We start from the raw sequence: 25,563 nt of genomic DNA, 5'->3' as shown, positions 1-25,563 counted from the left end.
ATCTGCTGAGGGAACTCGGGTTGTAGAGGCTGGAGAGAAGAAGGATGAAGGCAAAACTACCTGAAAGCAGGTTATAGGCAGGTGAGGCTTGCTCTCTTCGAAGTAACACATGATGAGAGGGAACAGCTTTAAATTGTGCCAGGGGAGTTTAAGGTTGGGTACTGGGAAAAAATTCTTCAGTGAAAGGATTATCAAGCATTGGAACAGGATGCCCAGGGAAGTGTTTGACTCACTAGGAATATGGGTATTTAAAAGATGTTTGGATGTGGCACTTGGAGACCTGGTTTAGTGATGGACTGGGCGTTGCTGAGTTAATGGCTGCACACTATGATCTCAAAGGTCTTCGTCCAACCTTAACAATTCTGTGACTCTTGATTTGGACAAGACAAATGTTTAAAGTACAGCTCTTCTGTGACTTCAGAGCTGGACACAAAACAAGAGAGCATTGATGAGAGTGCACCCTTTGGACTTAAGGCAGAAGTTGAATGCATGCCAGCTTTTAGCTCTAGCCTTTTTTTCCAAACACCCATTCCCCATTCATCAAGTAAGATTTTCTCCTGGAGACATTAGGAGAGTGAAAAACAGCAGCAGGTGTATATCTTTGGTGAATTTCTTCCACAAGAATCAGCTGAATAGAAAGCATTCATCCTCTACTTGTGCATCTAATTCAGTGGCCTGTTCACTGCTTTAAATAAAAACTGATGGTAGAGAAATTTGCCCCAGTCACAGGGAATTGAAGGTAAAAAAACTTTTTTCTAATGACTGTTACTGGCATTTAAAGCCAATCATATCCTGTCCTATCTCAGTATATTTTATAGTACTTCCAATTTTATCATAATTCATGGATTTGAGACACAGCCCTAATTTCAATCACAGGAGTATTTTTTCTTAGGCATTAAACCCCTGCTACACTCTTCCATGGATACCTACAGCATGACACTACTAGTTCTTGCAAATAACAAAAGGACACTAGTTTCTGCTATCCCTTTGCATGCCACCAGTAAGCTTTAGGATTTCCTAGGGAAGGTGATTCAGGTGAATAGCCAGAAAACCAACTTTGTAGGTCCAGTCACCTGGTTAAAGTTATCACTGTTTACAGTGTCCTAGGCTGTAGAGTGCTGAGGATGTCCTCAGGAGCTATCTATCCCCTGGGCACTTTTAATTTTGTGGATGTATTTATTTAGATTTATTATTGCCATCAAAAATGCTCAGGACTACCTCTCCTTTCCCTGTCCTGAGGTGACATCACCAGAAGCAGTACTTCATATCAACCACTAATGAGAAGTGATGCCTTTGAAAGGGCTGTCTCAACTTATTGAAAAACCTCAGCAGAAGTCTTTAAGGACAAATCATGGTGTATTTTTTGGCCTCCTTCATATTTGAGTTGGTTTGTTATGTTCTTCATTTTCTTTTGCTAGCTCAGGTAATATCTGAGGTGCTTGATCTCATAAAATATGAAAATTTGAAATAAAAGATAGCTATAATTTTATTTATTTATTACATATATGATTTATCCTACCTCCTTTTTGATGATTCTAGCAGAGTTCAGATAATTTTCACTGAGATGGAGAAAAAAAGAGCAGGGAAACCCTGTTCTGATAAGCATGGGTGCCACCTACAGATAGAACTTTTTCAAACCCATGTGTTATTTGTGTTTATGTGGACACTGGAGCAAGAAATAAGATGGGGTTCCTTGTCCATCCAGCTGCCGGTATTCACCAGTAAATTCTCCTGTCTCTAAAGCTCTGACTCAGGATGCTCCAATGCACAGGCCATTTTTCAACACACAGTAGCTATGGCTGCTGCTCAGAACTGCTGGAAGGAGTATGTAGGCAGATCCATAGTACTCTAAAGTAAGTGCATTACCTTGCTTGTGGCTTTTCTGGTTAAGTCTTAAGGTTAAAAACTGTCACTGCATTTTCACTAGAACATATATTAATAAAAAGATTTTCTTAAATACCTCCAGCTTTTCAAACCTCAGAATCAATATTTTTAAAGAAATAATGTAGAAATAATTGACAAATTATGACATTGGGAAACTAAACTAGATTCTAAATATAAAATTATCCTATCATGACAAATCAGTTAATTTTGCTCTAGGATCCAGAAAAACATTTTGATCCAAAAAGCACTGAAAAAACTTAGACTTTCTCTGACATCAAGGACCATTCAACAGATCTTTATTTAAATATCAAATAAACATCAGAGCCAGACTTTTGTCTTTTTACTACATTTGTAATAATCCCCCATACATGCTTCTGTCTTTACACCTCATGATGCCTAAAATTTGCTTGCTATTTACAAACAGAGGAAACAGAGGCATAGTGAGATGAAATGTCTTGTCTACCATGTGCTAATCAACTCTTTAGATACTCTTTTCCACAATGAAAAGCACGAGTTATTCAACCTCAAACGATTTATTTCTCTCCTAAGAGAACAGAATGTACTCAGCAAACCTACCAGGCCAACCAAATAAATTTCCCATAGGCAAATGGAAAATGTGTACAGCTCCTTCCACGATCTTGCTGGGGAAATTATACCCCCAGTACTACTGGATATTTTGTTCTTTTGTTTCGTTTTTTAATTTTCTTTCCGATACTTTCTGCATGGTCTTTATTTATTTTGTGGCCGGCAGGGACATCTCCAGACAGATAAGCCCACAGAAACCCCCATGGATGCAAGTGGACTGCTGCACGAGAAATATGCTCAGCACCTTCCATTTGAAAGAAAAGGAGCATATAATCTCAGCAACACACAAGGCAGGGCACCCACTGCAGAAAGCACATCCTAAATCTGATGTTTGCTGCTGCTGCCGCTGCACAGTTAGGTCAACACTCTCCATGATCCTGCTGCTGATTTACTCCCTTTCCCCTGCCTTTATGAGGCTAGTACTCCTAGTACTTGCAGGCCCTGCAACTTGTTGCCACTTCAACAGCTACTCCCAGTCCAGATGGTGGTAGGACTAATTGAGCTGTGGTTCCTTTGTGTAGTGACCTCTACACAATAGCCACTAGCATGCAGAGCCTCACACCAATTGCTAGTTGCAATTGATAGCTGCTTGATGGTTTAGACCAAGCTTTGTAACTTTCTAATCATTAATCAACCATCAGACAAAGGATTTATTGCTGAATCCAGACAGCAGCCAATACAGACCTCTAATACATTATGGATTCTCTGTCAGCACAATTATTTATTGTTTGCAGTGTTCTGTTTGAAAATCCCCATGCTCTTGCACTTATTTACTTGCTTGCTTATATCTCTTTAGCTGGATTTAACAAAGCAATGAAGCTCCATCTATTAACATTTTTTATAAACCCTGAACCGTGAATTACTTCATATAAAATATATTTATGATATTATTCTTGGTATTTACTACAGTCTTTAGCAAATATTGCTGGTAAAGAAAATGGAATTAAATTTCACAGACAGTGTCAGAATATTTCCTCAGGTAAATATCCAGCGAATCATTTTATCATTAAAAACATTATTATAAAGGTTAACTATCAGCTGAGAGATAAAGGAATACACATTTCTCTATACTTCCAGCATCCTGTGGGATTTTTCACAGTATCATGAAAGCAAGCAACAGTAAGGACCTCACTGTTCTGTGGTTAGGCTTTAGCACAAAAGCATCAGTGGACCACTAGTTCTGCACAGAGTGCAACCATGCTCTGCCATCAAATTAATGTTAAAATATGTATGTCCTAGCTTCTGATTTATAGTATCTTTGACAAATAGTAAAAAGGACAGGCATGCCATAAAGTTTATGGATAGGGTGATGGCATGCACAATGATGTCTCATAAAGAATAAAGGGGGAAAAGTTATTTATTCTTGTGATCCAAGAGCTAAAATACAGATAGACTGGCTGCGTGCACAGAATCTTTCATAAATATCCCACAGTGCACCCTGTTGTACAGCAGCCATACATTAATTAGAGCATTCAGCAGACACTGCAATGTGTTACACTCACCCAAGTGAATCTTCATTTTTCACATGCAGGGCCTTACTAATTAAAATCAGCTTTGCAATTAGATGTGGAAAATTGTGTTAAACTTTGAAGCGTGGTTTAGAAAAAATGTATTTATTTTTAGGGTATTTTATTTTGATGCAAATGAATTCTCCATCAAAGTGAGACCAGCAAAAGGAAGGTATGAGGATTTCTCTTTTTTGTATTATAGATGCTCCTCTCGGTTGCAAGTTGCAATGCTCCACTATCTCTCTGCCAGTACCTGGCCCTGTTCCAATGCTTTTAGTGAGTGCTATCTGTCAAGGCATGAATAATACAGCCCCTAGGCTGTCGGCAGAATCCAAATGAGGCATACATCAGGAAGCAAGCACTCGACTTTAGCTCCAGAACATGCTCCTGTGAAGACAGGCAATTATTCACCCACGGCTGCAGCCATGGCAATCAAACTGGTGGGTGAAAAGGTATATGAAATGAAAAAATTTGAATAAGAAATATGGCACAACAAGGCACAGAAATTCAATAATTTTCTAATAACAGAGAGATATTTGAGCCTTTTAATTTCAAAGTTTGGGGGCCTGAAGTATTTAACTTGCTCTGTTAGAATATGTAGACTAAAATACAGTATATAATGTCAAGGCAATACAGTGGTACTTGTTTTATTTTTTCCTAATCAAAATAGCAATGCTAAACTCTAAGGTATTTATAAATTCAAATTGTTACATGAGGTGACAAATCTCATGCCTAAAACTTAAAAGATAGTCAAAATAATTCTAACTGCATAATGTAATAAACCAGAGACAGCCTAGTAAAGCAATAAAGAACTGGTAGTATCATGAAATTTGGTAGAAAATTCTATAAAGTTAGGGACAATTTATACTTTACAGATATGCACATTGTTTTATGATTCCTCTTTGGTTTTGAGACTAGCCTTTTTTTTTTTTTTTGCAAGACATTGTGTCAGTAATTACTGAAATCCTTTACAAATAAAATATGACCTGAAGAAAAGGCATGAAAAATTCCCTGGCAGATGAAATGTTTAAGTTGGTTTATTTAATCTGAATTCTGATTTTCAGCAATCAAATAGAAATTAATGATAATAGTAATGATAATGATATAGTAAAAGCTGTATCAGTATTTCTATTTTAAATATGAAGGGTTTATCGTTTGGTCTTAATATTTTTCACTGATATTTCATGCAAATTTTTTCAGACCACAACTGGTTTGCTTTAACTTCTATACAATGGCTGTATCTGTTTTCAAATATACACTCTTGTATGCTCTAGAAGAATCCTAAATGAATCCATGGCACTATACATAGTGCCATGCTACAACCTTAAGATTTTTTTAGGTCTCATATTTGTTAGAATATTATGTTAGAATATATGTTATATGTAGAATATTATTTGTTAGATTGTTATGTTAGAAATGTGGCAGTTAGCAAGTGATGAATCCATTACAGAATCTAATTGCTTTTGTTACTTGAGAAAAAAAAAACAAAACTATTTTGTTAAGAAGCTTTTAAATAAGCCACTGTATGCAATCAGTATTTTTTAATGGAATCTAGTTAGGATTTATATGATGTGTCAACATACCTACTTATAGGGCAAATCATTGGCACCTATTTGGTATATGACATTGTTTTATAAAGGTGCTAAATGGAGAGCAACAAAGTAAAGTGCAATATTTCTGGAACCAACATTCACATCTACTCAGTAAGTAACACAGCTTGCACTCAATTACTCCAGAGTAACAAAGGGATTTGCACCTGCAGAACAGACCAGAAACTGGACTCACTTTTACTTTGTATTTTTATACATAGAATGTGATTCCTGTTGCCTCTGAAGTTGATTAATGAAACTGGCAAAGTTTCTTCTAATTGCAGTGAAAGAACACTTGAATCTACGCTCTTCTTCAGATGCTTAGTCAAAAGGCATCCTGAAAACACAGTTGTGGGAACACCCTCCTGGTCTGGTTAGAGTCACTGCTCTATATACAGATGGATTATTCACAGCTGAAAGTATGCAAGGATCTGGATCCAGCTTATTGTTCAAAATCAATTCACAGTACTGAAGGTATAAGAGCAGTGTTCATTGTTATGCTGCTATGCACAATGGGCCTGAACAGCTACCAAGGGACTAAAACAACCTGCATCTGAGGCATGGCCCCGGAGATGCTCTGGTTTTCACTCCTAACATTTGCATTCTTCTCTTGTCTCCACCACTATCTGAACATGTTTATGGCTTTTTAAATTTATTTATTTATATCTTGCATTCAGATCTTTCACAACCTTTGTTTTCTTTTTGTTTTTCAGTTCATTTGGCCTCAGGTGCTTTGAAACATAAACAACAGGTACTGAAGTTCCATCTGTGTAAACTCTAACCTTGAGGCATTGCCTCATGCTGTGTGTCATGGACAGCACTACAGGGTCCATGTTAGCTTCAGGTTTCCAGGTATTACTAAAACACACAAAAAAAAGAGTCTGCTCTAGTAAGGCAGGCACACTATCCAACTTTGGGCACTCTCCAGTGCCCAACTGGGGTGTTTATTCTTCTGACCTCTCCATGCAGGCACTGGACAGAGGTGCTTTCACCACACTAATTTTAGAGATCCCAGCATTCTGCCCTAAAGTGCCCTTTAGAGAAACTTGTCCATCTAAGCTGTCTATTAGCATGTTCAGCCAACAAGCCAACATCAGGCACTGAACTTAAGACCCAGGAGGAAGCTACCAATCAAGTCATATAAGGTTTTTCTTCCCTTCCAACTAAGATTCGACACAAAGAAAAACATCAAGGAGATGGAAATGATACAACAAGCTCTTACCACTGTTACACTACCTCGTTCCAGTCCCGTGTTTTTATACACCTCAAAACATCACTGGCATAGAAAGTCTGTTTGTTCCCTTAGTAAACCTACATTGAAGCTCTTTCCTAATTAAAAATACAACCAAGGAAAAAACCTGTGGTAAAATCCTCCTTTTACTTTTATCTAATATTTTATCAGCTGAACAACATTTCATCCCCTGTATCTATCCGAAAATGTGAAAGGATCTGTTTATTTCAGTTCAAGCTTAATGTACTACCTGAGGATGAGTTTTCACATTCTCAAAGATAAAATTACAATAATAACTAAAAAAAACCCAAAAAAACAACAAATCAACCAACTCCCCCCCCAAAGAAAACCCACTGGAATTCCAGAGACTTCAAGACATTTTAGAAGAAATAGAATTTTGGAGCGCTCTTACTACATCTAGTGGAAGCAAATGCATTTCATTGCTAATAATGAGCTGGTCTGATATCATGAATGAAAAGGTCTTAACCTCATTAAAATGCTCTGTAGGTCTAAACGGAATTGTTAGGCATCAGCTGAGATATGCAATTCCCTGAACACATCAAATTTTTAAGACAGTCTGATTTCCTTGGAAGAAATGTTTGAGGGTCTTTCCCACCCATATAGCAAAATAGAAAAAGAGGAAAATTCCTTCAAATTCTTTCAAAAAGGTAAATTTAGTAGGTGTTGGTTGTGAATAAATAGTGCTTTCCTTCTAGAAAACAGAAATTTTAGATAAAGGTACATTGTAAATCTCAACAAAGAACTCTGTGTTTTTACATTAAATAGCACATATATTGGTTAAATATATTTTGATTAGTGGATTGGCAGTCATGGTGACAAGAAAACATAAAAGCCTAACAAATTCTTTTGTAGAAAAAAAAAAAGAAATTTTTGATGTATTTCCAATTTTTATTCTTATCGCATCTGCCCAAAATTTCATTTAATTAACAGTTCTGAGATTCAGTCTGTTCGTGTACTGACATACCAGAATCATGTCAAGAAAGCAAAATATGGAATTAGCATCTCAAAACTGCATGTAATCTTTTCAAACCTCACATTTATTGCTACCTCTTTCCCCAAAAGGGTGATCTTACACAAACACAGACACTAACTCTAACACAAAGTTAGGGCAATTCAGAAGAAAAGTCAGAATTTTTTAAGCTAAAGAGTTTCTTTCTGTATGTTTTTGATATCTGCATAGAAATTCCATGAAGTGTAAGGAAATGTATGTACCTATAATCTTGTAACTAGAAAGGCCATTATAATCATATCTCTTAACTGTTGACAGGTCATGGAATTTCTGTGGAAAAAAAAAGGATTTAGTGCCATTCTTTAACTACTTGTGTGGCTTGCATTTCCATAAAGAAAACAGACAAAAGAAAACCATGGTCTGAAAAGAGAAGTCAGAACTGAATTTAAAATAATTATTTTGGATACTTTTCCTAAATCAGTGTTCCAATCTAACCAAAGCCTTCAAATAGCAACAGAAATGTTACTGCTCTTATGAATGAAGAAAAGATTAAGAAAATAAATGTGAATAATTATTTTATGATTTATACAGTTTAAATATAATTCAAAGTAATTCTAATATCACTGTTCTTGGTCTAATTTTGAAAGTGTTTTCTGGACTTGTCCCTAAGCTTCATTCACTGATAAGAAGAAAGGAACATGAGTGGACTGAGTGGCACTGTCCAGTATCTTTTCATATTTCAAATGAATGCCTTAACCCTAAATATATAATTTCAATTTAATTCCTAGACCCCATATGCCCATATCATACAGTAATCAGATTTGGTGTGAGATATCTACTCTTATAAATACCACAAGTGCTTTATAAGCTGAAAAATCAAGAATGAAAAAAACCCTAGAGTGTCAGGATAATTTAACACTGGCTTGAACACTTCCCTCAATTCAGAAAAGAGATGGCCTAAACATCAGCCATTTTATCTCCTACAAACTGCTGCTGTATAAAATATGTCAAATGAAATGCACAGCAATGAGAGAAAAATACATGTATTCTAGAGCTGTTAAATTTTAAAAATATTGCACAAAAAATTCATGGACAAATGATTCAGGAAAGGAATGGTGTTTAGACAGATGTACAACACAACTGAACACTGACCTTGCAGACACAGAAATGTAAAGACTGAGGTTTAAATTAATTTGAAGCTCATGCAGTATATGTAACATATGCTACCTTGTATACTATTAATCATAAACAGCTGGAGTTTTTTTTTTAAAGGAGATGTCTCCACATTTCATAGTCTAGAAACTGAAGTAATGGTATTTATAACAGTATAACATTTGAACCCTGAAGTCTTATTATCATTGATTTGCCTTAAGCTTTGCTTTGAATCTAACCTGATCATTGAACTTAAAATGCTCAGAAACTCTTTTTCATTTAGCTATGAAACGCATTAAATAGCATGAACATGAGTGCCAACAGGTAAGGGGGGCCAAATTTTAATTTGCAACATATAAGCAAGAGAACTGTATGAAAAAATTGAGAGAAGATTAACAATACGAGCAAGTCTCCTCAGCAAAAATGTGAGTTAAATTTTGTGATATTCAGAAAGAAAAAATAACCCTGACTCTAAATGGCTTCTAGAATATGTAACTGCTAATTTTTATCATTGTTTGTTTTATCAAGGTCATGCCAGATAACTTGTTTACCAAATCTCTTCACTAAATTATGAAAAATTACAGATATTACCTTCTGTGTCTTGCATATTTGCCACTAACATGACCACTGCCATCACAGCCAGGCGTGGGACAGCTGCAAAAGAGAGAATTAATTATATAGGTGTTGGTGCGCTGCAGAAAGATTATACTAAAAGCAGGCAGACTAGGTATTACAGAGATGGAGGGCAACCAAGACAGAAAGAGAAATCAAATAACTGAAGGGGAAAAAAAAAAAGAGGGGATGCTTTTTATTAGCAAGTCTTGAGGGAATTAATTTCATCAGTGCAGCAGGGCATGAGCAAACCACCAATGAACTTGAAAGTGCATTATATCCATTAAAAGGCATGAATTTTCTAAATTGCTAATGGGGATACATTTTACACTCAGAGCACTAACCTGAACAGCTCTTGTATGGCTGGTTCCACGGGAACTGCAGAGAGATGGAAAACATATAAAAATTTATCATCTATTACAAGTACCCCTCTTCTACAGAAAATTACCAGAAAGGTTGTGTAAAAGCAAGGGTCAGAATGAATCGTGCAAAGAGATTGTGGAGGATGAAGGTCACCCTGAGCAGGGGCCTTGAGTGATTTACTGAAGCAAGAGACATACCTCGAACACCTTTGGAGCGTGTGCGATGGCGCTTCTCGTCTGCATCCACCTCCATCTGGGAATAGATTAGCAGGCAGTCAATGTTCTTATCCTGCATGCACAGACTATCAATGCACAGACTGATACAGTCTCTTACACGATTTATTGACACTATTTTAATTCCATTTTATCCTGTAAGAGAAAGTTCTCCTTACAGGGGATTTTTAGGATCTTTGTGTTTATGTAAAAACAGAAAATGCAGTAATTTATGCTTTAAACAGTTTCTGTGCCCTGCTTTCATATCAAATTGTGTGCAACTAAGCGCTGTTTCCTCTTTTCAAGGGGATATTTCTGACATAAACCCTTCATCACTCCCAAATATTCCAAAACAAGGATTCAATAGATTTCTATATAATTTAAAACTAAAGTCACGGGGTCACACACCACAGGTTGTTTTCTAACCAAAGCCTTCACAGTGGGAAATAGAGGAAGTAATAATGACTGAAAAGGAGATGAAGATTCACCATTAGACCTTCAAATATTTCATGTTATTTAATATGGCATTACAATCTTTGCCAGCACGTTTCATAGTTTAGTTGTGTTTTTCAAGTTTCAGGAATGGGCTCATTTGCTACATGACTAGATCTTTATCTTCATTTTACAAACAGCTTGCCAGTGTAGTTTTCTGTGCAATAATAAATACATAGAAATCTTACATGTTTACCAGACAGGGCAAGCCTACAGATTAGATCTTTGAAAGTATCACCATCACTGACCTATAGTAATTAATGTAGGGCCACATAGTTTCTTCTGATTTTACATGCACAATTGTCACCAGATTTTAAAAGGTAAACTAAATAGGCTAGCTAGAGTTCAGGATTTTGTTCAACAGAAGCAAATTGCACTGAACTATGTTGAGAGACTGAGTCAGGGAAAATATATGCAGTATCTGTATCACCAGCTCCTTTGGCTGTAGAAGAACAAGATAGCAAGATGGATCTTCAGTGCTTCATACATAGTGATGATACTGTAAAGGTCAGGAAGCACAGAAATAGACCATGGAGCTCTAGTTCCCCCAGGGGAAAAAAATCAATCACCCCCTTTATAGCAATATTCTTGGATTGATACCTGGTAAGAATGTCATATATCTCATGCAAAAACATGGAAAAGGATCCAAGTGACTTGCAGCTAACCCTTTAATCACCCAACTTTCTTTGGTCCGTACCTTAACACAAACAATTTGGGAAGTAACTAGGAAAGAACAAATCAAGGAGTGTTTTTAAAGAGCTCTCTCAACATGTAACAGCAGGAGGAAAGAATCACCTCAATAAAATTTGTAGGTGGCAGGGATTTGGTAAAAAGAAAGTGTCACTCTCACAAGATTCTTTGCTACTGATGTAGTTATCTTTCTCAGCAGTCATCATCTGATTCCTGGTAGTGTGCTATATTCCACTCTAAAGGGGTAATTTTAAATAGACTGGTATTATGAAAGCTAATAGAGCACCAGACACTTTTAGGGGGCTTCAGGTCAATCTTCTGCATAACTTTGAGTGGGTTTAATTTTAAAATTAAGAATTCCATTTTCATATTAATTTAATATTTAGCTGAGTGCAGATACATTTGGAGCATAAGCTTCCATCTTCATCAACCAATCATGCTCTCTGAGATCCCACAAGGTATTCCACCAAACCCTCAACTGCCAGTCCAGAAAAGTATGGAAAGGTACAGACCTATCCTTTGTTGCATCTACCAACCCCGTGCAGAAGTTTCAGGTGTCCTCTGGCATCAGAAATGACACTAACTGCCTATGCTTAGACAACTGAATTTACCCCCAGGTTAACGCAGCCACTGGAGCCTGAGGACCAACTCCTCTGATCAGCTCCATGAAGCTACTTCAGCTGGATAAAATCAGTCTTTAGGCACCTCTGTCTCTACTGTCTAGCTCTCCATCAACTACTGCATGAGACACTTGGCATGCCTGTAGATATCTCCTATAGGCACCTAAACTGAATCTTAAACATTACCCACCTACAATATCTATGCTACACCTTGAGTTCACATCCTAGCCAGTTTCTTAGCTCCAATGACTTGAGAGGCATTTGAAGCTTTTAAAGCTAACATATCAAAGCACATAACAACATCTCTGGAATATAAAAATTATTTACTAGATGATAATATTCTTTTCCTTTTGCTAATAAGAAAACAGTGCACTGTATTATTCTATAAGTCTTGAATGTGTAAGGACTTGACAGGAGACCAGAAGTGAAGTTACTTGATCTTCAGACTAGTATGTTTTTAAAATGTTTGAAAAACATTATCTAGCCTCATTTGTCAATACTGAAAAACCTGCTGAAAGAACTATTATGATTTTAACCTGGAAATGCTGCCCCAGTTATTATGATAGTCTGTGTACATTTATAAGGGACAAACTACAAAACAGATTTATCTGTCTTTCTAAACCAAAGTAAGCACTTCAAAAACACTGAGGGTAGTATAGTACACTTTTAACTATACTGACAATCACAGAAGAAATCGCGAAGCTGGAAAAGCCCCTGTAAGATCCGCACAATCTATATCCAGAAGCAGGTCAAAGAAATAAAAACATTATAAAAGCTGCTGGCAAACAATGCAATTTTAAATTATGTTGTGCATGCCACCTAGTTTGCTGCTACTCCAGAAAAGCACAAATTGACCTGCCATTTTTTGTGACCCAGATGCCCTCTCATATATGCCGATGTGAGTGTTGGATGCTCTAGGACACATCAAATGATGATAGATGCCTACATTTAGTCAATTGAATTTTGCTTTACCTCGATACTTATATGCTTCCTTACAGATCTTTGTCAGTCATATCAAAACTTCAGCCTTCATTTCTCCATGAATTACATGCTGGATGCTGGGAGTAAGCAACTTCCTGAAATTCTAGCAAGATTTGCATTGATTCTGCAAAAGTGAAGTCATCTGGCAGCCTACCATTGCAGTCCTCATTGGCACCCCTGGCACTTCCATGGCCAGGAACATAATTCTGATACTGAGACCATCAATCTCACACAAACATGGACTTCCTCATCACTTTCACATGCAGGAAAAGGAAATGCAGACTTTGGTCTCACAAGGAGTCCACCTTAGTAGTTCTGCTTCATTCATGACCTCTAAATTACAACTCTGTAGCTCAGCTCTTACTTAGCCTTTGTTCCAGTAAAAAATTGTAGACATGGAGGACAGGCTGGCTAGGGTTAGTCTTAGCCTGGCATCTAATATTACACATCAAAGCAAAGAGAAAGGCATCAGGAATAGGAAGAGAAGAAAATTTTAATTTTTCTTCAAAGAGAAGCTCTAGAAATGAAAATGGAAAGGTCTAAGCTGATTAGAGTGGAGTATTTCTCCTACAAGAAAAAGCTGAAAGAATTTGGTTTGCTAAGCCTAGAGAAGAGAAGGCTTCAGGGTAACCTAATTGTGGCCTTCCAGTACCTGAATGGAGCCAACAAGAAAGATGGAGAGGGACATTTTACAAAGGGTATGTAGTGGCAGGCTAAGGGAGAATGGTTTCAACCTCAAGAGTAGGTTTAGAATGAGTATCAGGAAGATATTCCATGAAGGTAGTGAGACACTGGGAGGAAGAGGCTGCCCAGAGAAGTTGTGTATGCCCATCCCTATCAGTGTTCACGGCCACGTTGAGCAAGCTCTTAGCAACCAGGTCCAGTGGAATATTCCCTGCAAAATCAGGGAGGTTGGAACTAGATGATCTTTAAGGTCCCCTTCAACACAGGCCATTCTGTGATTCTACAATTCTCAATTCCCAGAAGGAAAAGATAAAAGAAGTCTAGGTAGAAATTAAATCTGTAAATTACAATTTAAAAGAACCAAATTATTGAATGTGCCTTACTTAGGACAATGGGCAGGGAGAGGTAGATCTGGGAACTCTGTACCACCATTATATGCATTCGTGTTACCGAAGATTTAGATAAACAAGACATGAATAGCTATAGTGCTCTCACAAATAAATCACAAGATGGCATACTAAATACAAATTTTCTGAGTAAAACCAAAAAAAATGTCTGTGTGGTCACCTGCATGGAGACAATAAGACTTGTTACATCTCACTGTACAGAATCTTATACCAGTAACTACTACTACACACACACAAACACAAGGTGCTTTTAAATTGTCAGTATTTGAAAGCTGGAAATAATAATGAGATAAAATGAGAAGAAGACAATCTTATAACATAAACTGACTACAGTTAGGAGCAGGTGAAAGTATTCCATTAAATGTTAAAAACAGAAAAGGTACATAGTCATAAGAGAAGAATTCATTAATAAAAGAGATTTGATGATTATTATAATTATTTGAAAATGTAGTAATAGTAATCAACAAGAAAATTTTTTAAAAAGAGATATTTGTCAGTATTTTTCATTTTAAAATCAAAGTCTCAGACAACATTTACCCCCCCAAAATAAACATAGGCTAATAGGTCTTCAATACATTGCTGTTACTTGGGGAATGAGAAAAAACTGAAAAAAAATATTCTGAAAAAATTTTATTTGGAACTTTTAAAATTAACCTTTACTAATTGCTGAGGAGATGGTGAGGCTCACTAAGTTAATATTCCTGGTGCTGACCCTTAGTATTGTCATACAAAAGCAATATGGGATACAAGATGATGACCTAATTAGAACCAGTGAACACATCGTCATGGAAAATCTGTAATCAAAAACACTTGATACTGCTCTTTGAGAATACTCTAAAAGTTGTCAGTAAAGGTAGCTATGCTAGGTTATCATATCCTTAGAAGCCTTTGAAACATTTTGCTTTCTCTTTCTGAGTGTTCAGACAGTAAGTGCTTCCTAAAATCAACACATTTATCACAGTTAGCAAATATTTCTCCAGAAAAGAAAAATCTGTATTAAAATATTTTTCCAGAAAAATTATTTTGTATAAAAGTCATTTTTATACAAAACTAATTGTAAAAAACAAACAAAAAATATATATATTTAACAAGACCCTTTCTAATATAATCCCACAGGCATACATTTACCCCTACAATATTCAGTATCTTCATCAGTACTCTGGAAAATTATACGCTACTGAAATATGCAAATAATAGAGAAATTAACAGAATGATAAACTATGTTGGAGACAGGCCAATTACTTATGGTGGCCTGCGTCATTTGGCAGATTTGATCCATCTGAAGAACATGGCTCCAGGCTCCTGCATGTATGAACAACACTTGTGGGCCCTGCTTTACAGACATTAGATCACAGTCTGCCAGTCAGTAACAGTGAAGTGGATCTGGACAACCAGATGAGCACAACCAACTTCTGCACTGCTACAGCTGAAGAGCAGAATATGACTTTTAGCTGCTCAACCTTTAAGGCTGCATTAATCTTCCAGAAAACCACTGAATTATTCAGATACTATCAGTAACTTCTAAGAACACCAAGCAAGTTATCAACAGGACCTTATCTGTTGGCTTGCTGGACAACCTGTTGGAGTCTTCAGTTTTTCAAAGGATTTAAGGCCTTGAGTCTCACCGTAGAGCTACCTGAACTCCTAGAAGTTTTGCAACCAGCACCACTCTTCCTGTCTCTAGATACAGTCACATATCTACCATTTGGACTTTCTCTCATGTAAATGATCAAGAGATTTGTCCTCCTTTCCAGGACAAATTGTGACTTTTGCTCCCTTGAGGGGAAGTAGGTCAGCATTTTCTTCCCTTGAGGGCAGGTACCCCTGAAAATGATTCTTCCAGTTAAAGTTCTGAAGGTATCTGTATTTCTAGACTGAGGCATGGTGACTGCAAGGTTCAGTCACAAGTTCCTAAATTTCTAAGTCAGCCAACACTTTCTTAGTGAATTATTATGGTTTCTCTCTAGCCATGATGTATCAGAAGTCTAGAAAGGGCTAAGGGCCTTAGATCTGGACTTCCAAAATTCTTCTTTCCTAATTTTTTTTCTTACTTGTACTCCTTCAAATCCAAAAATTTGATTCTCAAACACTCTCAACGGATGTCCAGTTTTTACTGAGGCAAAGCATTCACTGTCTATACTGTAGAAAGTTCTGGGCTCCTCAGGATGAGACAGACATGGAGCTCCTGGAGAGTGTCCAGAGGAAGGCAACAAAAATAATTAAGGGACTGGAGCTTCTCTCTAGCACAGGAAGGCAGAGGGAGCTGGGCCTGTTCTGCCTAGAGAAGAGATGGCTGAGAGGGGACCTCATCAATGTCTGTCAGTATCTGAAGGGAGGGTGTCAGAGGATGTTTACAGGCTCTGCTCAGTGATGCCCAGCAATAGGACGAGACTTAGCGATGCTCAGGAAGTTCCACCTGAACATGAGGAAGAACTTCTTTAGTATGTGGGTGACTGAGAACTGGAACAGATTGCCCAGAGAGGCTGTGGAGTGTCCCTCACTGAAGATATTCAAGAACCATCTGGACACAATCCTGTGCCATGTGCTCTAGGGTGACCCTGGTTAAGCAGGGAGGTTGGACCAGATGCCCCACTGTGGTCCCTTCCAACTTTACTCATTCTGTGATTCTGTAGATGATCATCTGTGACCTCAAAAATATATGGAAATGATGGTCAAATACTAGAATTACTGCATAATTGTTATGGTCAATCAAGACTGTTGCCTAAATTGTTAAAAAGACTGCTTTTCCCTAATCAGTAATATTGCACATACTCATAATGTGACAAAAGTAAAATGTTTGGAGAAAAATATGACTTCCTGAAAACCTAATGAGTTCATTACGTTAAAAGATTGCAGTTTAAAATTTATCTCCATGTTACTCAAGTTACTCAGTAAAGGCAGATTTTCATCCCCTATGATGCAAGATGCAAATTTCTGTAGGTAAGATTTCTTTATTATTTTAATCACCAAAGTTTTCTCACTATCTCTTTTTATAACTAAAAGAAAATTATATTTCTTCCGTGTGAAAGACAAATTAAACGATTCAAAGAATTTTTTTTTTAAACCTAGTGTCTCAAGGAACAAAACAAAATATATCAAATGCATTTCTCACATTTAAAATGCTCCTACATCTATAATCAAAGAAATACGACCTGGAGATGATGAATAGTTTATGTAAGCAGTGTATCCCATACTATGTAAGTATTTTGTGCAGTCTTGCTAAAAAAGCTGCAAACTGACCTTCTATTGCTCTCCTCAGAAATTAATAGGCAAATCCAAATTGTAACATAACCTCTTTTCAAGCATGTCTTTGTATTCCAAAAGAAACTAATTTCTCAATTATGACTCCTAGTAATCTGAATATGTTTTTATAAACTGGATATGTTTTTTGAGACATGTTTAACCTACCTGGTAAATGGGACATTTATCAATTATTTCAATGGGCCCCAAATATCTCTGTTGTATAACACTATCTGCTTCAGCAGGTCTTCCTCTCCCCCTAGGCAGACCAAACCTGAATCAATAACAATATATGAACCTTAATTTATGCCCTACTGTTCTTTTTTTTTTTTTTTTATTAGTTGCATTCTAGGCTAAAATGTGTGTACTTGTGGGTGAAGGGAGAGTGGTTGGTGGCATTCAGCTCAATTTTAACAAGGCTTTTGACAGAGTATTCTTGTGTCTCATGACGATATTTGCATAGTCAGTTCTTTAAAATCAGTTCTTAATATTTCAATCACCTTGATTAAATATCATCTATTACTGTTACTAACAGAGTACAGGAAAATTCAAGATCATGATTTTGACAGAAACCTGTCTGATTTTCCCAAATACATTTAAGCTGCTTGTTTCGTATTTTAAGATCTGCAAGACAAAAGAGACACAAAACTGCAGGATAGAAAGTTACTCTAAGAAGCTGCTGGAGTGTTTAAGGAAAAGTTAGGCAGAATGGAAAGCTAATTTCCTCTCCTTTCAGACTCTTTCCTCCACAAACCCAGATGGATTCAGATGGGCACCTGAAATTTAGTTCAAATATTTTAGAGCACCCTTTTAGGAAAAGGCAAATTTTATAAAAAATCTACTGTATTTGAATCTTCCCCTTCAGAAAATACCAGCATACAACCAGAGCAGAGTTCCAGGGGAACTCTGCAAAGATAAAATTTACAAGCTAAGGGTACATAACAAAAAGTGAACAAATAGGCACGTGGGCAAATTAATTACTAGAATATAAATTAATCCTTTGCTCTCTTCCACTTGTGATGAACACAAAGCTTTTATTAACATCAAGGAGAGTCCTTCTTGCAGAACAATAGGAGAATATATCCTCAGGACTTGTTCTGAAACTTTCAGTAAAAGTCATACTCCTGTGGTAATGCACAGAGGGAATCCAATCCCTCCATTTTCAGATGAACAGTGCAAGCTGCAGACAAATCTGTAAATACAGGCCAGAATAAGCAGAATTCTGGTTAAAATCACAAGTTCCTCATATATCACCATTTTTTTTAATGGGGAAATACATTTGGGGTTCAATGAAGTAACCTCACAGGAAGCAGAGTACCCTTTCAAGTATTTCTCACTGGCCTCAGATTAGAGTGCAAAAGACCGAAAGTGCACAGAGGTCATTTGAGCATCTTTCTCTTATTACCTCCTTTTATCTTAGATATGAAGAATGAGAAAGTAGTATGGAAAAAAGAGGTAAGAAGAAATAGCATTGGATCTTTAGCACTCTTAGGAGCAAAGATATCCACTCATCAGTCTGGCTCCATTACTTTGGATATGCTCAGTGAATAGGCTCTGGCACATGAACCAGAATTTCCATTAGGAAAAACACACCCAGAATACATCCATGCAGCTGAGCAACTCAAATTGCACCATAACCAGTCATTGATGGTGGTCCTGTGCCAGGCCACTTGATCTGTGAAGGGTCAGGGTGGTGAAGGTCAGCACATGCTGACAGGACCTTCCAATAGTGAAGTCTCTGTAGCTTTATGTCATGTACATCCCCCCCCCACCCTTCCCATTTATAAGCATTTCTTACTGGGGACTTACGTATTTTTCACATGAGAAGAAAGTAGAACTGTCTTAGAGGCTTTCAAGTTCTTGTTACAACTCATATTTTGGTTATACAGATAGGCTTAAACAAGAATTCACATTTCCTTGCATTAGATGCAGACACTGAAAGAAAGCAGTCTGTGATTCAAAGGCTTCCTAATAAGAAATTAAATATAACAGAAGGAAAAACTGGCCTATATATTTCTCCAGTGCAGTCAGCAAAGCACTCAGAAGCAGCACAGATTAAGCTGAATGTTAAATTTATAGTAAGAATCAAACAAAAAATACAGAGAAATAATTTGTTCTTAAAAGAACTGTAATTTCCTTGTCATGAATAGAAGAAGCATATTTCTGTTGGAAGATGCTACTTTCAAGTGGGGATGATAAGCAACTTAAACCTTTAGTAACTTCATAACATGAAATTTCTTGAAGATTATTTTCTGTATTGTTGGTGATTCTGAACAAAATTTGCACCAAATTCACTGAATTTATTCCAGAAATTCTCGAAATTCTAGCATGGAGTTACATCCACAAAAATCAAGACATTATAGTATTTTTTGTCCAAAAAGTCTTAGTTGCACCTAGAATGATATAAAAGATGTAGCTTGCTCCTTCTGTCTGGATGGGTGTGTGGTTGTGTGCATAATGTTTGTGTTCACATGAGTTCTCTGAGTGTCCCTCTAGAATCTGTGTGAGCAGCTATGCAAGCATGTATTTATGTCCATGCACATGTAGGGCACACATGTGCTTTGTGTGCTTGCTGTAAATGAATCCTCAGCCTTGCTCCTGGTGGAACTCAGGGACAGGGATCAGCAGCAGCCTTGCTTCTCTTCAAGTTGTTGAATCTGGCATGATTTGTTTTCCTCTAAAATCCTGTTCCCAAACACAATGTGTTTGAAAATGACAGATATAAGGAATAAGAAAGGTTATTTTTTTTTTAATTCTAAATTTAAAACGTGGCAATTTGTTATATTTTGTACAAGAACAAAGACAGAAAAATAATTTAGCTTATGGCAGACCTACATTTTTCATAGTATTATGGAAGAAAATTGGTAAGAAGAGTGCTTTAAAATAAAAAAGCTGTATTAAAATATTTAACTTTTAGAAATCAGGAAGCCAATAAGACTTACTGAAATACAAAGAGTTAGATTTCACAGACATGGGGGTCACAAGTAACAGAAAATGTTCTACACTTCCATTGCTAGACTTAAAACCCACTAGGTTAGGGAAGATGTGCAAGATGTACAGTCTCTATAAAACAGTCTGCTTCCATCCTTGGCACACGTGTGTAACTTGTTCTTGCATACACTGTTTGTGCGCAAGTCCTGAGGTGTAATGTGGTCCAAAAGACAGGTTTACATTTAACTCCTAGGATTTAAAATCAAAGCCTAATTTCATGGAAGCCTGTGTTCTGGACAAGCACCAAAACTGAGAAACACCTTTACTTAATATGCATCTTAAAAGTATATATAGTATATATATACTACTTTTGGGCACAGAAACCTAATGAACATTTCCATATTTCTATTTGTCTAATATTTTTGCATCTATGTTTATTGAAGCACCAATTTTATGAGCTGAAAGGTACCTACCAAGGAAGGGCTGTAGGAATCTTTTCTGTAACTCTCATTCAATGTATTCACACTACACATCTTTGAATTATCATTAAAATCCCTAAAGAATAAAGAACAAGCCAAATATGGGGCCTGCACCAATACTGAGGAATATGCAGTGTACTACCTATCACCATATGCAGAAATAACACCACACAACAAAAAGCTAAAGTACATTCACCGAAATTCAGGTCAAAGTGGTCATAACTCTTTAGAGTTTTAGCTTTATCTTTGAATGTACTAATGACTGTAATCACAATCATGCTGTGTTTCAACCTCTTTGTTGCTTTGAATCGCCTACATTTAGGTCAGGCCTAAAGGCCCTCTGATGGGGAACAACCTCCCAGAGCTGTGCCAGGCAAACTGCTTGGAAAAAAGCACACAGCTCTGCAGAAAAATAAAGTCACTGACTTTTTCCCACAATTCAGCCAGAACAGAGTTGAAGAGTTACAGCTCTTAAAAGCTGTAAACCGAAAGATCATTATGGAAAATAAGAGGGGAAAGGCTTCAACTTCCATACTTTGCTTGGCAAATTTCACTTCCAAATCTGCCACAGGCTCACCCTGCCCTCCCTCAATGAGGGGTTTCTGAATTAAAAATACAATGTTGGCATGTGCATCTTGTGAATTTTTTTCAAACTGGATTAGGTTTCACCCCCCCAAACTTACCTACATTATCTAAGTCTGTAACTGAGGAGACTGTTGGTTTATCTTTACTCACCCTTTAAATAAGGAATGTATAAAAATACATATTTTTCTGAATACAAGGAGAAAATAGAACAATTTTAAAAACAATTTAAAAATATTTAGTACTGTCATACTGAGAAGCATACACAGATATTTTATTATATAAAATGGCCACAACAAGCTTTTATATAAGCCAGTCACCACATCCACAAATTGATATTAGTAAGTATGCCACAATATAGACATGTGTAATTTGTGTTCTTAAAAGAACAGGATACCAGATTTTAAAAGAACAGGATACCAGATTTTAAAATCTCATTTCTAGTATCCCAAACTCAAAAATGAATCACAAATAATACACATGCTAAGGTTTGTTCATCGAGTATTGCTTCCAGTGTAGAAAACAGTATGATTTTCACTGGCACTGACTCAGACTAACAATTATTGAAGACACCTATAACCATTTTTGAACAAAAAAGACCAAAGCACCACATGAAATAAGCATTATTAAAATGACAGAACTCGTGTTTAAGGTTTTGATTAAAGACAATTAAACATAAGCTAACTGTAGTGGATATATACCATGCAAGTATTTCAGATATAGAAAAGGACACATTTATTTATTATATCTTCTTTTTAATTCCAAAATAAAACTATGTAGGCCTTGCAGTTTAGTAAACAGTCTGCGCACTGAAAACAGGATAATTAAAAAAAAATCTTAGTCTGTTAAAGCTAATTGCTGTCACTATGAGGTGAAGAGATTAGCATCCCTTCTTCCCCATTCACTACTCCATAACAATGACACCTCCTTTCTGGTTTTAGGTTTTGTCTAATTACAGCAATGGTGAGAATAATATTTCAGAACTACATGGTATCAGAAGTGTTCACTGCTGTTAGTGTACAGGCCAATATGCTTTTCAAAGAGTGTGTTATAAATAGCTTACAGCTATTAGAAGTGCAACAATTAACTGATAAATGAGTAAGACAGGCAAGCAAAATATCAATCATGGCCCTTCTAACATAATTAGCAGAAATTACACAGGATCACAGATTATTGCAGTTTTTGCATAAAACAAGAGTACCTCCTTCAGTTGTTCAGTAACTTGAATAGTTTTAACGCTAAAACTATACAACACAATACTCAAAACATAAAGAAGAGACCACAAGAATAATGAATATTAATTGGTAATTTTCTGCTCAAAACTTGCATGTAAAGCATATTTTTCTGGGGTAAAATAAAAAAAAAAGGAAAAAAAGGAAAGAAAAAACAGATCCCAAATGGACAGGATTTTGTACCACAGCGTACAGTAAACCCCAGAAATCTTCCTAGGACAGAGATGACAAGTGTAGTGATAACTACTGCACCATGACCTAGTGGCCCATACAAGGCCTGAAAAAGTGCTACATTTAAGTAGGCCTGTTATTACCAGCACAGTTAGCAATTTGGATGATTGCATGAGTTTTAGAATGCAATTAAGCTGGCATAAAGAGTGCCCCTTTAACTCCTGGAATGAAAGGACAGCCAGGAAGTGATTTTATTTTAATTTATTAATATACATTTATTACATTTTTCAAATTTATTTCATTTCTTGTTGTCACTCTGACATCAAAGCACCTGTAAATTCTATTATTATAAATATGGATTTTTAAAGCAAATTGAAAGAAGATTTATTCTTAACAAGGTACAAAAGAGATTTCCTGCTTCAGATTCTTATGCTCTCTGTACTGGTTTCAAGATCTAGAAAGAACTGTTGTTAAATAATTCAAAGTGGTCAAACAAGACCAAATTGGTAGAACAATCCGTATTCCACCCTCAGTTAAAACTTTGCCTTCTGACTTAATACAGTTACTCAAATAACAGTGAGGAAGAATCTGATTAACTCTGTTCGTGTTTGTAAGCTATGAAGATAAAAGAATGAAAACTAAGACTTTCAAAATTACATCTCTGCATCCTTAATGCCGGTTTTGTGACATGCTCTCCTATTATACCACCAGCTACGCAGGACCAATGGTGCAAAGATTTTATCTCCTTGATTCATGTTGTAAAGATGGAAAACTGCATCATTAGGTTTTGTTTTGACAACTAAGTGAAAGGACTGAAGTGAATTCTGCATAAAAAGAGGTCCCTTTCATCCTTGAGTAACAGAGATAAACCTAAGATTTATGGAAGTAGGTATGTGCATTATTTTACATACACTGAAAGAGTTGATCTGATGCAGGACAAAGACAATGTTGTAAAGTGCAGGGGCTTCCTCACTTCTCCAGCTTCTTTTCTTTCCAAATTTCACATTAAACCCTTAACGTGAAAAGTAGGATCTGAGGCAGCATTTCAGAGGAGACAATATACTTTTAATATAGTTATTATTCTGTCTGGGTGAGAGAATATTTCTTGGCAAATGCAAAGAAAGCCATTTATGCAGAAAAAGCATTCTGGCTCCCAAAGACATTAAAACAGGATGTCCAAAGTTCTGCCTGTTCTTACCACCTATTGGAAAGGAACAGTGCCAGCAACAGGATGGGAATCTGTCTTTATAAAATTTGTAACAGCAAAAAGACTCAGTGTTTCTAATTATTGAGATTTTTATAAAGTTTTGAAAACTTTTTGGATAAACCAATGGGCTGGCATGTCTACAGAAGACCTTCAGAATATTAAAAAAAAATCAAAATTGTTGAAAGATTTATCAAAATAACTAACACCACATATTATAAAGGTATAATGCAACATTATTCCTCTGAACTGTACATCCTAAAGAGTTGATACATGATGCAGGTATCACATACCAGAATTATATAAACAGAGAACTAGAACTAAACGTGCATGCAAACTTAGATGTGGTAAATAGATGTACAAATGAAAGAGTTAAAATATCTGAAAATATGTCTCTACCCAATAAAATAAAAAGATAGATCACATCAGTGTGCTGAAAGTCATGCATACTTACTCTTTATATTAGACCACACTGGCCTCTAATGAAATATAATATGCAGATCCTTGAGCTCATGTCATGTCCCACTGATGTAAAAACTGAAACATATTTATCTGTTTATACTGTAAGTCTTCTGGGCAGGGCATATGTTTGTACAGCACTTGGCAAAATAAAGTTCTGGATTGTGATTGCAGTCCATATGCACTATAACACTAAGAGCAACACAACTAATTACATGTGCATGTACACTCATGTTCTCAAAGCCCAGCAGGAATATTTAGCCTAACAACTCCGTAGCACCAATGAGTAAAGGTAGGGAATGCATACCCATTATGTACTTTACTTGAAAACATCCAACTGTTTTCATGCAAACAGAGAAGAAAGCCAAAAAAAAGAAGTAAAACTCTAGATTAGAGCTTGAGCACATCCAGCTCTGGGGGTCCCCAAAACAAGTACATGGATCAGTTGAAGGAAATCCAGAGGAGGGCCATGAAGACGATCGGAGGACTGGAGAACCTCTCCCATGAAGATGGCTGAGAGGGCTGGAGCTGCTCAGTCTGGAGAAAAGGCAACTCTATGGAGACTGTAAAGCACCTCCCAGTGCCTAAAGGATTGAAATCTACAGTGAATATCTCTAGAACCTTACATGAATTTCCACACCCAGCACTTCCACTCCCAACATTCAGAAAGCACATTCCAGCTTCCTCCAATAACTGGTTTTAGCACTACAAGATTTTAAATACAAAAGTTTCTATTCCTCTGCTTCTCTTTCTGGCTCTCAGCACTTTATGTTAAAGCACTCAAGCTTCTCTTTGCAACCAATACACCTACAAAGATTATTTTTTTTTAATGGAAAATTACATTTATGTGCAACTGATGCTACAAATAGCATCTTTCAGAAAATCATCTAATATTATTAACTACCATTTTTCTGAGAGGTTTTTTTTCATGTTTAAGACATAGATGAAGAGCCTTCCTATAAAATCTCCATTCCCCTCTTTCAAAGTTCTCCAAAGCTGATCTACAATAGTATGGTTATGGAATTAGCTGACTACCTACAGTATGCAGTCGCAAATCCTAAACTCCATCTAAGTCCTAGAACCTTGTGTGTGCTATTGCTGAGGTGGCTCCTACAGTTGAAAACCAGGCAGTAGGAAATAAAAGTTACAGGAATTTAGATGTAGACTAAGATCTTTGGATTTAATACATATTTTCAGAAGTTTTATTAGCACTTCATTATTGGAAATCGCTGAGGACATCTACAGATAGTTTTTATAACAGCAGTTTTAGAGACTACTATCTCTG

General features: G+C 36.5%; 1 protein-coding gene across 19 annotated transcripts in view; it reads right to left on the bottom strand.

The window, feature by feature from the left end:
• MYT1L (myelin transcription factor 1 like) overlaps positions 1–25,563 on the bottom strand; it is a 310,753-nt gene that overhangs the window by 120,108 nt on the left and 165,082 nt on the right. For all 19 annotated transcript variants that reach the window (XM_066547254.1, XM_066547272.1, XM_066547257.1 and 16 more), the window contains 3 exons: positions 10,092–10,146; positions 9,876–9,909; positions 9,511–9,573 (listed from right to left, as the gene is read on the bottom strand). In XM_066547254.1, the coding sequence (XP_066403351.1) occupies positions 9,511–9,573; positions 9,876–9,909; positions 10,092–10,146 (152 nt within the window). The remainder of the gene's footprint in view (positions 1–9,510; positions 9,574–9,875; positions 9,910–10,091; positions 10,147–25,563) is intronic.

The sequence above is a fragment of the Molothrus aeneus genome, chromosome 3, assembly GCF_037042795.1.
Source record: "Molothrus aeneus isolate 106 chromosome 3, BPBGC_Maene_1.0, whole genome shotgun sequence".
NCBI classification, from domain to species: domain Eukaryota; kingdom Metazoa; phylum Chordata; class Aves; order Passeriformes; family Icteridae; genus Molothrus; species Molothrus aeneus.
Note: the sequence above shows the minus strand (reverse complement) of the source record. Positions and strands in the feature narration are given on the sequence as shown.